This window comes from Euprymna scolopes, chromosome 2 (genome assembly GCF_053919585.1).
Source record: "Euprymna scolopes isolate OS-2025 chromosome 2, ASM5391958v1, whole genome shotgun sequence".
In the NCBI taxonomy this organism is placed as follows: domain Eukaryota; kingdom Metazoa; phylum Mollusca; class Cephalopoda; order Sepiida; family Sepiolidae; genus Euprymna; species Euprymna scolopes.
This window is the reverse complement of record NC_136483.1, coordinates 84,706,905-84,724,837: the sequence shown is the minus strand read 5'-3', so window position 1 is coordinate 84,724,837 and position 17,933 is coordinate 84,706,905. Positions and strand designations below refer to the sequence as shown.

The window sequence follows — 17,933 nt, the reverse complement described above, 5'->3', positions numbered from 1 at the left end:
ATTTATTAACTTCCTCTCCACAAGGGCAGAGTTTGGTACAAAATCAGTTTTTAATGTAAAGAAATTCAAGCTTCCAAAAAAAGCGTCACTCCAGATTGGGAGAAAAATTTAAATAACTTTAGTCTAGAACAGTAGTTCTCAACTGGGATCCACATGAACTCCCATAGATCATGTAACATTAAAATGGTTTTAGTTTTCTTTTAAAATAAACTGCTGATATAACTCTTTTTGTTTTCTTTTTATTACTGAAAAATAGAATAAATTAAGAGGAAAAAGAGATACCTGGGTAAAAACAATTGAGAGCCATTGGATCTTTCTCTGTCTCTGAATCAGGCCAGAAAAACTAAGTACTATATCAGAACAGATACTACACTTTTCGCCTGGTCAAAATGTGTTTTTAAAGATGTGAGTAATTATGCGTTTCTTAACCTGAGGATCACATCCTTCCTAAAACCTGATGTTTGAATTGAACCGGTAATACTTGGTGTGGTATTAGCCCAGTATAGTTTACAAGATATCAAATTTACAAGTGGTCCCCAGCCAAATGTATATCCTGGTCGTGGGAAGATGACATACAGTAGCTAGTATTCCCAAATGGTCACCCATCTGATACTGATCAGGCTCTATGTCATTTAACTATGGTAATCTAGCAAGAACCAGTGTGTCAATTATTATACCATATAAACCTGGTGTGAGGGTGTGTTAAAATAAATGCAAGCAACAACAAAAGGCTTGTACACATAGTGTAACTAATTCAGATGGTTAAGTTAGCTGGTTTTGATTATAGGCTGAAATTTGTGGTGCAGATAAATTGACTGCATACAAATTCAGGAGCTGCTTGATGAAGTAAAAAAAACAAGGTTAAATGACTAGATATTTATGCAGCATGAGAACGGAAGATAGGAAGTAATGTCATATAGAGGAAAACAGGGTTTGTATTAAACTAACAGAGAAACAGATGAAGCCAAAAAAAAAATTTTTTAATTGTGTACCTATTAATGGCACAATCCCGTTGACATACCAATTCTCACCAAATCACCAAACTTAAGCAATGATGAGCCTGGCCAGTACCAGATGGATGATCACTTGGGAAGCCTAGACACTGTATGTACCACACCAACTCATAGAAATTTCCAGATTGGTATCTGGAGTCATGTTTAACTCACTGGGGGAAGATGCAACCCCCCCCCCCCCCGAATCAAGACGAAAAGCAATGGGAAACTACGGTCTTTACTTATCTTCTCGAGATTACAATGGTTTTACAATTTGGAGAGCCATGGTCACCGACACTGTTAAAACAGCAGGGCCGCCGCTGCTGCTGCTGCTGATGATGATGATGATGATGATCAACATTCATTTTCATATACTCTCAAATTTTATCAACTTCACATTAAAAAATCATTGATCTATCTAAATTTTATTTCAGAAAATCTTTCAACGACATGCTTAGTTTATAAAATTTAAATACATAGTTGGAAATATTGTGAAGCAATATGAAGCCAGCTTAACTCCTCAACGCAATTGCAAGTGCAACCCCTAGTGTACATTCAGAATTTAGGGCACTGAAGAATACATTAACATAGAACATGGATACTGCTTAAAGCAAAAGTTGAAAATTAGGTGACTTCTGTCCAAAAGAGTGTTTCTTTCTCTTTGGCCTATGATAGCTGAGCAGCCCCAGTATGGAGATTCAAAGGTGGCTAAAAGTCAGCCTGTCTAAATATGTAAGTGGCCTGTCTTACTTAAATTCATTTCTCCTGTTTCTCTGTCTGTCTCTCTCTCTCTCTCTTGTACGTGCATTTCAATTTTCTGTTTTTGTTCTTTTAAATAAAAACTTTTAAAACAAAACAAATGTCACATGATTTACAATGAACAGCTAACTTTTGCAGCATCCACAACTTGGGTTACAGCACAGGATGCACAAGTGTATGATGTTTATGCATTAGCAATAGTAGGCAGTATCTTAAATTGCTACCGGCACATCCTAAGATGACAATATGTGTATACATATTTAAAATGAGAACATTTGATATTCTAATTTATTGTTTCTAATGAAGCACATGAGGAGGGTTTAGGCTTTTGATGGAGAGACTATATCATTGGTCGTTTAGAAAGAAAGTCAGAATGAAGACCATAGTCCCGTCTAGCAGCATCTAACTGAAATAGTATATTAAAAAAAAAAAAGAACAAAAGTCACAATCTCCCATAAATAAAACCACATTTTTCTTAACTAAAAGGTATCAACTTTTATTCAAGGTAATACTGGAAAACAATAAATGAATGCTGTACCCTGGAATTCTATTCTGACCAGCTATTCGTAGCGAAATGGCAAGCACAGAACGATATCCTATTAAAAGCCAATCAAAATGAATCAGACATTGCATCGTGTTTTTGGTGCAAGATACTTAATTTATCATTTTTAATAAAGCACATGAGGAGGGTTTAAGTTTTTAATGGAGAGGCTATATGGTTAGTTGTTTAGAAAGAAAGCCAGAATGAAGTACATAACTTGGTAGGGCTAGTTGTATCTGGCCGTATCTAACTAAAATAGAATATTCAAAAAATAAAAAAGGGTCACCATCTTCCATAAATAAAACCACATCTTCACGGCTAAATAAGTGCCAACTTTTATTCAAGGAAACACTAGAACACAACGTGAATTGACAGGTGAATGAATGCTGTATCCTGGAGTTCTATTCTAGCCAGCCACTTGCAGGGAAACAGTGAGCACATGATAACATTCTATCAAAAGCCATTGAAAATAAATCTGATGCTGAATCGTATTTTTGCCGCAAGATACTGCAGTTAGCAGTCCAGGCTCGAGTGCAATGTCAAACGCAACTTAATCTAACGCATGATACTGTGCATACATTTAAACAAAATAAGTTTCCTTGTGTAATTGCTACAGGGGCACTGAAATGGCCATGGAATATTATTAAAATAAAGTATTTAGCTTACAATTTATATTTCACATATCTTAATTAGTAGTTGAAGGAATACTGTTTTCTTGGAGGAAAAAAAAACATCCTCCCTTCTCTGAATATCACTAAAAAAAAATAAAATGTCGATCAGGTTTAAGTATGTATTCAATAAAATCAATTTGAAATACAGTTTGTTTGTTTTTTAAGAATATAGCTAAATCTTTTCTACTTGATTATGATAAAATGTAATTAAATAATTCACGCACAAAAAAAAAAAAAAAATTGACTACCTTTACTTTATGCATTAGATTATTACTTGATGATTAAAAATACAGGAAAACAAATAATAATCTTCATTATCAAGTTTATAAAATTCAATGTTATTGAGACCAACGTGATGATCAGTTATTGTAGTGTTGGAAAGCCTTCAGAACCCCCCTCCCCCTGCTCATGTGTTGAAAGGGAGTTGAGTGCAACTCAATTTTTTTGTAGTACCTGTAAGCATTGGGTACACAGTGCTGTTGGATTACCAACAGGTTGAGAGATAATAGCCAGTTTGTGGGCAAGAAGCATAAAACAATGAAGACGGATGAGAATTCAGATGTGGAGAAAGTATATTTACATGGCAAGACTATTGAGATTATTCAGAAGTTTTTTTTTACTTTAGTGTTTCTCTGCTTACCCCAGCATTGCTTTTGGTGATCTTGGATTTCTCCATGCCAGTAGATGTAAGATCAGGAAAATTGTGACATTGGGAATCTTCAATTCTTGGTTCTTATTTAAACTGTCGTGGAGGTATCTTTTATTGAGACAGAAAGCACATGTCACCACTCCAATATCTCAGATGGAGGTTTCCGAAAATGCTATTGAGCATTCTGAAAGCAAGTGAAGAAAAAAAAGAAAGAAAAAGAAAAACAGAAAAAAAAGAAAAAAAGAAAGAAAAAGCCAAAAAATAAAATAAGAAAAATAAAGAATAAAGAGAAAAAAGAAAACAAAAAGATAAAGGAAGAAAAAGAAAAAGAAAGATGAAAAGAAAAAGAATAAAAAGAAAAAACAAAATAAGAAAAGAAAGAATAAAGAAAAAAGAATAAAAAGAAAAAAGAAAGCAAAAAGATAAAAGAAGAAAAGAAGAAAAAAGAAAGATAAAAAGAAAAAAGGATAAAAAGAAAAAAGAAAAGAAAAAGACAAAGGAAGAAAAAAGAAAGAAAAAAGAAAAAATATAAGAAAAAAGAATAAAAAGAAGAAAAGAAAACTCACTCTGTACTGGATTAAAAAATTGAAGTCTAATTTCAACGGCTGGATAAGTTGTTTAAGAATTCCACATTTAACGGCGCACTCATCACTCTTGTAGACTTTAACAGCTAATTCGGTGCCATCTGCTTGTAGTCCAAGAACAATCAAATGACCTTGTCTGAAAATATCAAACAATATAAGAAAAGAAAAAAATGCTTTATCAATCTATATATACTAGTGAACTGTTGCTACTGGAAAAATCCCCCCACCCCCGGCAGAGATTGAGGGTATCAGCCCCCTTATCCAGGACCTTAAATTATTACAATGCATCATTTCGAATTTACTATCTCACATGATCAAACTAGTCAATCAGATGCTGTCATGATGCCATAAATGAGCTTTGGTTACAAACTTCATCAATCATAAATATCTGTGGAACAGATTACCAATAAAAGGCTTCCCTGCTGACTACAATATGATCATCTTCATGTAAAAGCAATTGATGGGAGGGACATCAAATTAAAAAAAAAAACACACAGCAAGTGGAGATAAAAATATGTGGAGTACAAATAAAAGTGGAAGTATTATTAATGAATCACATCATTGATGGGATCAACATCATAATTGGAATGAACATGATCAATGAGATGTGAGGTGTAACTATAAAGAAAGCTGAGATGAAGTTCGGAGATGTACACTGTGCCATAGCTGCCCATCAGCAAAATTAAGGATAAAGACTTTGAAGCAAATTTCGATGAAGAAAAATGGACAGTAAGATGGAAACAGAAGGGAGAGCCTCCAGTGTTATGGAATAGAGTAAAATATTATAAGAATTCACTGGGAAGTGAAAAAAGTACAGAATTTGAGAAGGAGGTGGAAAGATGAATAGCAGATGGGATTCTTTTACCATGGAAAGATGAAGGAAAAGATGTGTTACCATTGATGGCAGTGTTCCAGGTCACAAAAGGGAAAGTCAGATCAGTGTTAGACTTTTGTGAATTGAACTGTTTCAAGACCACAGAGACAGAAGGAGAAATTAGTAGATGGGAGTTATTTTCTATCTGGCAAAAAAATAAAATGTCCTTCATTGGAAAATTATTTTGTCAGTAAGTCAATTAATTTCCTTTAATTTTTATATATATATATATATATATATATATATATATATATATATATATATATATATATATATATATATTAGGTTGGTGCAAAACTAATGTCATTTTTTGACGTTCAGCTATATACAAAAAAAAAAGAAATTATTTTTGCACCAACTTTATATATATATATATATATATATATATATATATATATATATATATATATATATATATATATATATATATACTCGGGTTTTTTTTATTCAAAAGTAATGGACTAATGAATTCAACGAGGTTGTTAGATAGTGCTCAATAAAAAGAGCTGATAATACTTGCTTATTGTTATATAAACATGCTCACATCCTGCTGCTACAAATAGCCACTTGTTTCAATCAAACAACAGATATCATCAGGCAGCGACTTGACTATTCAAAAGTTCAATGAATAATCAGGTTATTCATTGAACTTTTGAATAGTCAAGTCGCTGCCTGATGATATCTGTTGTTTGATTGAAACAAGTGGCTATTTGTAGCAGCAGGATGTGAGCATGTTTATATAACAATAAACAAGTAATATATATATATATATATGTATATAAAAGAAATTTTGTGTGTGTGTGTGTGTGTTTGTGTGTGTGTGTGTGTGTGTTTTTGTGTGTGTGTGTGTGTGTGTGTGTGTGTGTGTGTGTGTGTGTGTGTGTGTGTGTGTGTGTGTGCGCGCGTTCCCTATGGACTCCTAAATGGCTGGGCCAATGTTTTTTAAATTTCACACAAATGTACTTTATATGTCTGGCAGTGTTCTTAGATAGGTTTTGTAACAGAATATCTTCAATAATTATCGATAATCAATAATTGAAAAAATCTGATGAAAGAAGAAACATGCAATTTTGACTAAAAGTAATGTCTAACATCACAAGTGCATTTGAGAAGTTTTATTACTGCAAGAACGGCCAGGCATATAAAATAAACAGTAGGTTTTTTTATATGACAAGATCGCATTCAAAATAAATGTTTACGTTTAAAGCACAAATGAAACATGATACTTGACTTTTGCATTTTAAATGTTAATTCAAGCCATTATATAAAAAAATAACTATAAAATCAACAGTAGGTTCTCTACAGTGCAATGTAAACTACAATGCATTGTGGACTAAGTCACTGCAGGAAGTCATGTGAAGCTTGCTCCCGGTGGCTCATGGTGGACCGCCAACTAGAGCAGGCAATCAATTGATTTAATTGAAAAATGTTTGATTTCATTGATTTTGCTAATAAAATAGAGGAGGGTGAAACATTCATTGATCCTCATTTAATCCCAGACAACGTCAGGTCTCCCTGCCAATATATATATATATATATATATATATATATATATATATATATAGAGAGAGAGAGAGAGAGAGAGAGAGAGAGAGATTAATTAAACTGTTTCTTAATTATGAGATTTTGCCTACATTTATTCTGACCCATATGTATAATAAAGAGAACACTACATACAAAAGGAGGGCCGATTGTGAACAAAAAGAATACCTGCTGCAGGCTAGTAAAATTAATTTCCTGAATGGAACAGTTTTGCACTACTTTTATGTCATCTTACAAAGATTAAAAATCAAGATATAATGCTACTAAAACTTATGTCTAGAATCCTTATTCTAATTTTGATCAAAATCGATTAAATGATTTTCATTTTATAAGATGTCTAAAATTTAAAGCTTAAGATTAAAGTGTCTTAAGAATAAATTGAAATTCAGGGAAACTTGCTTCTTTGGTGTCTAATGACTGGATCAAATTCGATACAAATCTGAAATAGTTGAATTGAAAAAAATAAAGTGTTATGTCAATATTATGCCCCCTAAACATCATTTAAAATTGAAATTTAAGAAAAATTTATTAATGCATGTCTAATACCTATTGTTGAAATTTCACAAAAATCAGAAATATCTGACTTTTCACATCCTCTCTTTCTTCTCTCTTTGTATAAAACTAAATTTAAACTTGTAATAAGTTTGTAATTGTTCATTGTGTCTGTTTGCGAGACGTCGAGTTGAGTGTGTTATGTCGACTGTATGTTTGCAGGTTGTAGCATCAAGAGTGTGTTTATGTGTCTTTGCAACAAACGAGCCTCTAGTGAATTGTGTCTCTCTCTTTTTGTAGGTTTTCATCAGAGGCATTGAAATCTCACAGCAAAAATATTGCTCTGCTACAAACTAAATAGTATGACCCTTTACTCCTAATAGTTGTGTTTCAAAATACATAATGAGCAATTAAATAGTTTAAGAGTCAATCATATACATAGAAATATATATACATATATTTAAATTTATCAAAGGGAAGATTGAGACTATATAACAGACAGTAATGCTGAAAACAGTTGAAATCTTAAGGAAAACCCTTAAATGCAGAAACAAACCCACATGAGCTACAAATGCTAACCAGTCATATAAAAACTGCAACAGAAGTAAAACAAAATATAGACAAACATCACATTGAACCAAGAAAACAGAAACCACAAACTTGTAGGTTAACTACGCCCTCTGCAAAAAAAAATTGTGTAATGTCGGTATCGCCTGGCATCACGCATCACACCAAATAATCAAGAAGGGATAGGAGGATGGAAAAACCAAGGAGGAAAAGCACCAAGTAAACCTCCACTGGATGAGTGCGAAGAGGATTGGGACCTTGAGAAGGCATATTGCTACCTAAATTCTAGTGAAGACCATTAGTCATTGTTAGCAAGAATTCAATGGCAAACGTCTGTTGCAATAATGCAAATTCATTTACAAAGGTTATTGAAAGAGATGGAAATCTGGAGAGATTTGTTATCATCCATACTTCAGGGAACACCACCAGTTGTTGTTAGTAAGTAATCTCTGATGATGGCCTGTGTGAGAACTCCTAATGAGTATAAATAATGAACTCCTGGTGAGTACTACTACTACTGCTACTACTACTACTAATAATAATAATGATTAGTAGTAATAGTAGTTGTAGTAGTAGTAGTAGTAGTATAATCATAGTAATGGGTTCAATAGTTGCCATATTGTTGGGGCTGGAAGTGGGAATGAGCTCACACTTTCCAATAAAGTACTCCCAAGGCATGCTCAAATTTATAGCCTTTGACAATCTTGTCCAACTCCTGGCCTTTTCGTGTGGCTTAGTCACTAAGCCTGATGAACCTGGTGTTACTGACAAGAGGGACTGCATCAGGTGAGTAACTGATGCCTTAAAATCAATAACTCTGGGTAGGCAGTGCTTGATAGTCTGGTAAGACCAATCATGTAGAAGGAAAATTTCTGATTTCAAATCATTAGAGATGGCGTCTCACAAAAACAAAACACCGGTGGTTGTGTAACCTAAAATTCATTAAACATCTTAGGAATGAAATCTCAAATCAAAGTATTGAGAATAATGGTGTGAATGGGACTGGAACTCAAAGTGTTAGGCGCATGCCCAGCAGGTATATTTTGGAGCAGCAGCAAGAATCCGGTTGTCATCCTGCAACTGTTAGAATGAGTTGGAGTCAAAAGATTAACAAGGTAATTATGGAGTGCTTCTTCAGAAGTAATCTTTATGATGAAACTGGAAAACCCATCAGTGAGTTCAGAATATGAATTTTTAGAGAATGGAGAGAATGAGGAATGTTTGAATCAACAGAACAGAGTGTGTGCGATCAGGCAAGAGCAATATGGAGGAATGAATGGTTATCAGAGCTGGAATTGGAGGCCATAAAAGTGATCACAGAAGTAATCGAGGTTGACATGGCAAAAGATGTGCATACTGATGAGGAAAGAACAGAGAATGAAGTGGAAGATGTGGATGAAGTGGCAGGAAATGGAGAGAAAACAAAGGACAAGGTAATTGGTCATAATGAGAAAATTGATGATGAGGTGCTGGAAGAAACTGAGTAAAAGAGAGGGATAGTTGAAAGATTGAACGAGATTATGGTGGAAGGCAAAAAGAAGTGATGAAATCATGTTTAAGAAATTAGACAAATAACTCTGAAGATTCATGTGAACTATGTGAAATGCAAGACCATTACAGAAATGAATAATTTGATCGTAGCAGGAAGTGTCTGAGTTGTGGAAAAAATTTAATTGAAACGTGGTGGATGCCAGAACAGAAATGAACGTAGGTGAAAAATAAAAATAAAAGATGACATAAAAATATTAAGAGAGGATGTTAACTTGCTTAAAAGAGGATTGAGAGAACAATTGGGTGCAAGGAAGACAGAGAAAAACAAACAACTGAATGAAAAATACAGAATAAAAAGAAAAGAAGTCAAAACTGTCCTAGAGTAAATCAAACAAAGAATGCTAGAGAAAAGTGCAAAAGTGTAGAGATATGAAGAGAGAAGTGAACAGTTGAGAGAGAATAGGTTGTTTAACCTAGACCAGAAGTTCTATGAAGGACTTAATAGACCATCAAATTACGTAAATGAAGTTATGGCTGATGAAGCGAGAAAAAAGAAAGAAGGAAAGAAATACATAATTAGTTTGTTTTGGTGCATGTTTTTTATTTTGTTTGTTTTGTGAACAGATAAAACTTGTACAAAGTATTGCAAATTTATCGTTAACTATCTATGAAGTGCCTTCAATAAATTTCCAGACTTTTTTTGTGCACGCATTTAAAATTGTCATAGACTCTTGAAAATTCAGCATGTTATTACTATACATCTTATGAGATGACTGACCAATTTTTATGATTTCAGGTTCAAATGAGCAGCTACAACAGGAATTGGAATACACCCTACTAAAGCTTGAATGCAATAAAATTCTGTTTTAAACTTGGAAAAAATGCCACAGAAATGTATGAAATGCTTCAGACTGCTTTTGGACCAGCTTATATCTATCAAGCATCAGTTTTTGAGTGGCATAAGAGATTCAAGGAAGGCAGGGAGTCTGTGAGGGATGATGAGAGGTGTGGGAGAAGTAAAGAAATCAAAACACTAAAATTGATTGGCCAAATAAAGAATTTCATGGATAAAAGCTGTTGTGTGTCTATAGAGACAATAAGTGCACAGTTTGATGTCAGTGTTGGAACTGTACACACAATTATTCAAGAAGAACTGAATATGCAAAAGATTTGTGTGTATGCACCAATACACAAATTTATCCTTGCATAGACTATTTGAACAAGATAGGCATAAAGACAGTTACTTAATCTCTCTATAGTTCAGACCTCACTTCTTGTGACTTTTGATTATTCCCTTAGCTCAAGGAAATCTTCAGAGGCTGTCATTATGAGACAATTGAGGAGATGAAAGAGACTGTGACAAGGATCATTGACACACTCACACAAGAGGACTTCCATGAGGCCTTCCTTAGACAACAGAGACACTGCAACAGTACAACATGGATGAATGATCTTTTAGACAGCAGAGATACCTGCAACAATACAACATGAATGAACGATCATTTGGGCCGTAGAGATCATTAACTGGAATGGTCCGGGAAAATGAACTTTGGATCTTGTTGTGACCCCTGACGCATCATATTTGGTACCCGTGACTCAGGATACAATAGACTTTGTGACCAACCTGGCCAGCTCTTATGACTACCTCAGGTTGGTTAAGATATATTTGGTGCTTGTGATCAAAGATTTTTCATACTTAGCTACTGGTCAGGTCACATATATATATATATATATATATATATATATATATATATATAAAATACAGTCATCGACAAACAGCAGTTTTGTTTATATATTATTTTAATTAGAATTCATTATTGAGATAAGTATTATTTATATTAATTTATTTATTGCAGACTATTACTCTCATCTTTATTAGTTGTTGTTTCACAATGTTTCGGCCAACTATTCTTCTGGCCTTTGTCAGGTGGTATCCTATATCCTATCCGCAGCGGTTACCACCTGACGAAGGCCAGAGGAATAGTTGGCCGAAACGTCATGAAACAACAACTAATAAAGATGAGAATAATAGTCCGCAATAAATAAATTAATATAAGCAGTTTTGTTGTTTCACAACTTATCAGTGTGGTTATGTTACACCGTGTGGTGTGTATACTTAACCGGTGTGTTGTGTACGCATATATATATTCTGTATGTATATAATGGTTGTACCACATTATGCAGATGCTATGCTGCCAGTGGCAGGCCAAATCTTATAGACGTATAATTTGTGTTATGATGCTGACATGAAATGATGATGTGGACATATTGACAATATGTTTACAGAGAGGGAGAGACAAATGCTTGTACATGACGATGAGAGCGAGACAAGTTCTTTGATGAATAACAAACAAAGTGTATATCATAGAGGTCTATATAATAAACCATCGGTATATTTAGGATGTCAAGTGATGATGATATGTTCAACAGTTGTGGATAGTGCATGTAAAACAGTTTATTTTAAACAACAAATAAACACGTACCTGGTTGTTCAAAGACAACATGATAATAGTTATATTTATATAACAACATTTATTTTCTGGTTCTGGACAGACCTCTTTAGAGTTTACAATGTTCTGTTCATATTTTGGCTATCTTGAAATACACCACTTCCTAGCATCATAAGAGAGACTAACTCTTCTTCCAACTTCTAAGTCTCATCTGGACTATCTGACGTCTCCTCTTTAACTCCCCTCTTTCAACTAACTAACTTGCCTGTATGAATTAAAACTAATCCTTCATGCTTACGTCATTCGACTATACAAAGACCTAACAGATAACTTCTCAGTCACGTTTTCTCTGGCCAAATTTATTGTTAACACCTGGGTTTGAAAACCTATTTTCTTTATGTATTTGAAATTCCTCTTCATTTGAGTTCTTCACTACAAAACTTATGAATATTATTTGTCTATATAACATAATCTAATTTTCATACCGATAATCATAATAATGTTCTTACATAATAATAACTTCTTTAAATAAACATATAACTTTTAATAATAATAGTCGATCTTACAAGGCTACCCCGGAGTCTTCAGGAGGCTAATATATAACAGTAAAACATAGTAATTGTGTTAGCTCTTAGATTCGAAATCCAGATACCAGTAACTACTCACTGTAACCACTGATGCCTGATGCTCTACCATCTGAGTTAACACTCACAACTAGAAGTGAAAGAAATAATATCGCTTTTAAATGCAATTATTCATTTGTTTGCAGTGATGACGGAAAGAACTTTTTATGAAAACGTATTGCATTACATATATTATTTTAATTGGAATTCATTATTGAGATGAGTATTATTTATTAATTTATTTATTGCGAACTATTATCCTCATCTTTTTTTTAGTTGTTGTTTCACGCCATTTCGGCCAACTATTCTTCTGGCCTTTGTCAAGTGGTAACCACAACGAGATAGTAACTCTGAATCTCCTAACTGCATACCCAGCAATTACTACCCAAAGCCAGTCAGAAGCTTATTTGGCCAAAACGTGGTGAGACAACAACTATGGAAGGCAGTAATTGCTGAGGATGCATTTAGATTCGGAGTTACTATCCCGTTGCAGTTTACCACCTGATGAAGGCCAGAGGAATAGTTGGCCAAAATGTTGTGAAACAACAACAAAAAAAAAATGATGAGAATAATAGTCCGCAATAAATAAATTATTAAATTAGTATTCCGTTACGTTAAGTAGAAACTATTATTTCCTCCTATTTCCTATATATATATAATCAACTATAGACAACTGTTTGGTTATTTCACAAATCAGTGTGTGACTAGATGCAGCAAGGGCATCAACCCTAAGATTTCAAACTCGGATGCCAGTCACTATGAACAATAACCAAACAATACACTACAGTATCTGTTAGGTGTACCGAGTTTTCATCAGTTTGACTATGGTGGGTTTGAGGTAGAAACTGGTTTATAATAGTAGTTTCTACTCTAAACTAGACATGGTCAGACTGATGACACCCCAACAAACACAGTAATATATAGTTTTTAAATAAAATCCTCTATATATTCGCTCTTGTAGAGACTAATATCTAGTACTTTATAGCTTTTTTCAACTAACTTTTGATATATCTATAAATATAAAAGCGAAAATGTTTGTGTGTGTGTGTGTGTGTGTGTGTGTGTGTGTGTGTGTGTGTGTGTGTGTGTGTGTGTGTGTGTGTGTGTGTGTGTGTGTGTGTGCGTTTTCGTGTATGTCCAAGAAAGTTTTTTTTGCGAGAACCGATCGGTCGCCTCACAACTTCTTAAAACTTTTTATATCGCGCCTAAATGATAATATCTATGAGTTAACAACTGGGGTCACCTGTCTATTTAATTTGCCCGACTTTCAAAAGATAAATATTCAACAATTTTCGATCGCCGCATGTGCATTAAGCGTTTTCATATAAAAAAAAAAGAAGCAAACAGACTCGCGGTAAATAAAACACTGTCCCACACTCAGAGTTAACTCGTCAAAAACGGGCACCTGTCAAGTCTCACATTTTTTTTCACACTTTATTATTTTTCAACTGTGCGTCAAGGCTTCATTTTTTTTTTAAAACAAACACCCGGCCAACGATTTACCCAAAAACACACACACCTACAAACACCCGGACAACGCCGGGTACGTCTCGCTAGCCTATTATATAAATCTCACCTGTCTGTTTAAATGTATGTATGTTTGTATGTCTGCCTAAAACTTTCGACAGAGATGATGAATTTGCGTGAGATTGGTATTGTTTTGAAGTTTGACCCTTCGGACAACAAATACCGAAAAAATGATTAAAAACATTAATTCCTTCACCCTCAACTGGGCACTTTTCTACAGGGAGGGGTCGCTTTTTTTGCCAATATTTTCGAAAGTCATCCCCTCTTTTTGATTGACTAGCCTTAATTTAAACCTACATCACTTCCGGTTTGGCGATGGGTGCAACAGCAAAGACGTCACTTTTTTTTTCCACATTCTTTTCCTCCTTCCCGGTACGGGTTCGAGCCTGCCTGCCTGCCTACTACCACTATTTTTTGCTCAACACACACTGCCAAATACTTGGGCAATGCCAGGCACCCAGGCTAGTATATATATATATATATATGTGTTGAGACGATTATCAGAATTGGAAAAATTGGAATTTTTTTAGGTATCAGTACCGGAAATAGAAAAATTTGTGCCTATTTTCCGATGCAAAAATTATTCTTTTAATTAGTATTTTTTTATTCGACTTTGTTTTAAAAAAATCTTCCACTGCTGGATTTACTGATTTAAACTTCCAGTAAAACTAAAATCTATAGATCACCCCATAAGTTTTTTTAATGTTTGACGCAATATATATGCATTCAAGATGTGTTTTTATGGTAATCGGGAAAAGATAACCATTTTATAGTTGAATATTTAGAGATTTATAAAGAATAGGTATCGGTAATTGTATCAGAATCATGAACTTAGTATGGAATTGGTAATTGTATCAGAATCAGGAAAAATACTGGAATCATCCCATCACTAATATATATAAATATATATATATATATATATATATATATGCATATGCATATATATATGCATATATATATATATATATGCATATATATATATATGCATATATATATATATGCATATATATATATATATATGCATATATATATATGAATATATATATATATATGCATATATATATATATATATGTCTGTATATATATGTATATATATGTGTATATATATGTGTATATATATATGTATATATATATATAAAATAAAATAAAATAAAAATTACAATAAAATTTACCAAAATGATCCAAGATGGTAAAATTAAAGTATATTATAAATATTAAAGAATTAATATTTATAAAATTATCTCAGCCAGATGTAAAAGCTTGATAAAACCAAATAGGAAATGGAGCTTATAATATGAGCAAACAGTTAATAAAATATGTTAAAAAAAACTTTGAAATAATTTAAAAAGATATTTAATCTGAAAAGGAAACACTAGATAAATGGATAGTCCTTAATCCGCGGAGTTTCGAAGAAATACTTTCCTTCTCATCAGAGGGTAGGAATTAGCAAAATGCGGGATCGGATTCTGCAAGCAGAAGTATTTTATGAAACAACAAGTAAGTCAAAGATCTTACTTGAAAACAAAAAAAGTGAAGCAGAGGGAATATGGTGAAGAAAAAGGTGATTACACATGAATGGATAGTCTGGTTGAAGATAAAAAATCCAGTGACGGTAAAATCCAAATGTAAAACTTCAAGAAAGTTAAAAGAATTTCCATTTGTACAAGTAACATCCAAGGAAATCCCGTAATTGGAAGAAGATGGTCCATAATAATCCAAATGCAGAAATCCATGGAATAATTTACAAAAATGTGTACAAGGAAAAAAGAAAAGATTCCAATAATATTAATAAAAGAAAAATCAGATATTCTTTTCACTCTACTTCCGAGACATAAAAATATATATGTATATATATATATGTATATATATATATATATATATATGTATATACATATATATATATATATATATATATATATATATGTATATACATATATATATACATATATATATATATGTATATATATGCATATATATATATATATGCATATATATATATATATATATATATATATGTATATACATATATATATACATATATATATATATATATATATATATGTATATACATATATATATACATATATGTATATATATGCATATATATATATATATATATGCATATATATATATATATATATATACTACCTGCCTCATGGTCAGGTCACTGGCGACTAAACTGGTTCCCCCACCAAAGTTGTTTGGTGAGGAGGGCGGCTAGTCTCCCTGAAGGATTAAAAACAAGACCTTTCAAAGGGCGAATGAACCCTTTTTCGGAGTCAACGGCCAACTAGCACCGTGTATATTTGTGTGTATGTATATATGTGTTGGGGTGGAGAGGGCTCCCGTAAGCCGTAGTGAAGGCAACCTTTCTAGGAGAAGCAAATCTCTGATTTAAAAAACCATAAAGCGGGAGACCAGTACCCGCATTAAGCTGGTCTGCAGTTTGATTTGTTGCTGGCTATCTTGCTCTTGCTTGTTGCTGGATCTCAACATTTTGAACTGAGAGAGAGACTTAGCTGTCGTACAAAGCTAAGACTCTGTAACATCATCTGTGTATAGATACTCCCTCAGGCAATTGGGCTTATGGACTTTAAGTGTCTGAGGGAGTGGCACTCGTCTGACAAGATGTTGCAATCATCATATATATACATATATATATATATATGTATATATATATATGCATATACATATATATATACATACATATATATATGTTGTAATATTTTGGACTTTTAATGGGGTATGATCCCACACAGTCGGACGATTCTATTTATAAACGATGCTGCTAAGAACTGATGAATCAAATTAATTCACGTTCTGCTACCAACTAATCAGAAACCAGAATTGCTTCATAAATATTAAACCTTTTCTGGAGCAATTTCACATGTTCTTTTCCGTCTCGACACGATAAGAATATTTTGTTCTGTGGAACTGTCTACTACAAACAAGTCACCTCCCAGGACTTGTGTGTAACAGCGAACCATCTGAAACTGTTCTGAAACTCAAAATGGCTTACACTTCTAGAGGTTATGGGCCCAGCACACTTCCACTGAGCCAACTAAATACTAACTTCTGTTCTTTAGTTCCTTTTAAATAACGTAGGACTTGTTTAGCTCTGTTTAAATCCTTCATTGTCGGTCGTGATAATTTTTGTGACAGTGTTGTTACTGTATAGCATATGTCGGGCCTGGTCATTAAATATATAAGACTACCTATAATTTTGCGATATTGTGTGTCATTTATTATTTCAGATTCTGTGTGTATATTTTTATTAATATCATTTTCGACCAGTGTAGAGCATTTCTTGCACTCTCCTATTCCAAATTTTAATAGTATTTTGTCGATGTATCTCGATTGAGTCATCGTAACAAGTCCTTTGCTTTGAGTAAATTCTATCCCCAGAAACCAGGATATTTTGCCAAGATCGGTCATTTTGAATCTTTTACTTAATTTGTTCTTAACATCAGTTAACATTATGTCACAATTTGATGCGATTAAAATATCATCGACCCACAAAACCAAAATCAGTAGTTTATCGTCTTTGTGTTGGGTATATAAACAGGGGTCTACAGCGCGTTGTCTAAATTGTTGTTTAATAATATAATCATGAAATACTGTGTTCCAACACTGAGCATTCTGCTTTAGACCATATAATGACTTGTTAAGTCGCCACACGCTATTTTTATTTTTCATTATAAATCCCTCTGGAGGGGTAATATAAATTTCACAGTCTATTGGGGCATTCAAATAAGCATTTTTTACGTCCATTTGATGGATGTTTAGGTCATATTGTGATGCGACTTGCAGTAAAATTCTGATTGTCGTTAGGTTTGTGGTCGGTGAAAACGTAGAAAAGTATTCTTTACCGTAAATCTGAGAGCACCCCTTAGCAACAAATCTTGCTTTGTACTGTTCTACACCTGATGCTGTACTCTTTTTTGTAAAGACCCATCTGGTAGAAATAACATGTTTATCTCTTAGGAGAGGCACTACCGTATAGGTATCATTTTCGGTTAAGGCATCTATTTCTTTTTTCATGGCAATTTTCCATTCATCACAATGTTCTGAATTAATTGCTTTGTTTAAGCTTTTTGGTGCATTTTCCATTGAATAGCAATAGTCGATTTGATAATCTTTTATATTGTCGACCACAAAAAAATCGGGTCGT

At 33.3% G+C, this 17,933-nt stretch overlaps 1 protein-coding gene across 1 annotated transcript in view; it reads right to left on the bottom strand.

The window, feature by feature from the left end:
- Positions 1-17,933, bottom strand: part of LOC145239988 (uncharacterized) — a 104,008-nt gene that overhangs the window by 34,148 nt on the left and 51,927 nt on the right. The window contains exon 12 of the mRNA XM_080103571.1: positions 4,179-4,332. Coding sequence (XP_079959697.1) covers positions 4,179-4,332 — 154 coding nt within the window. The remainder of the gene's footprint in view (positions 1-4,178; positions 4,333-17,933) is intronic.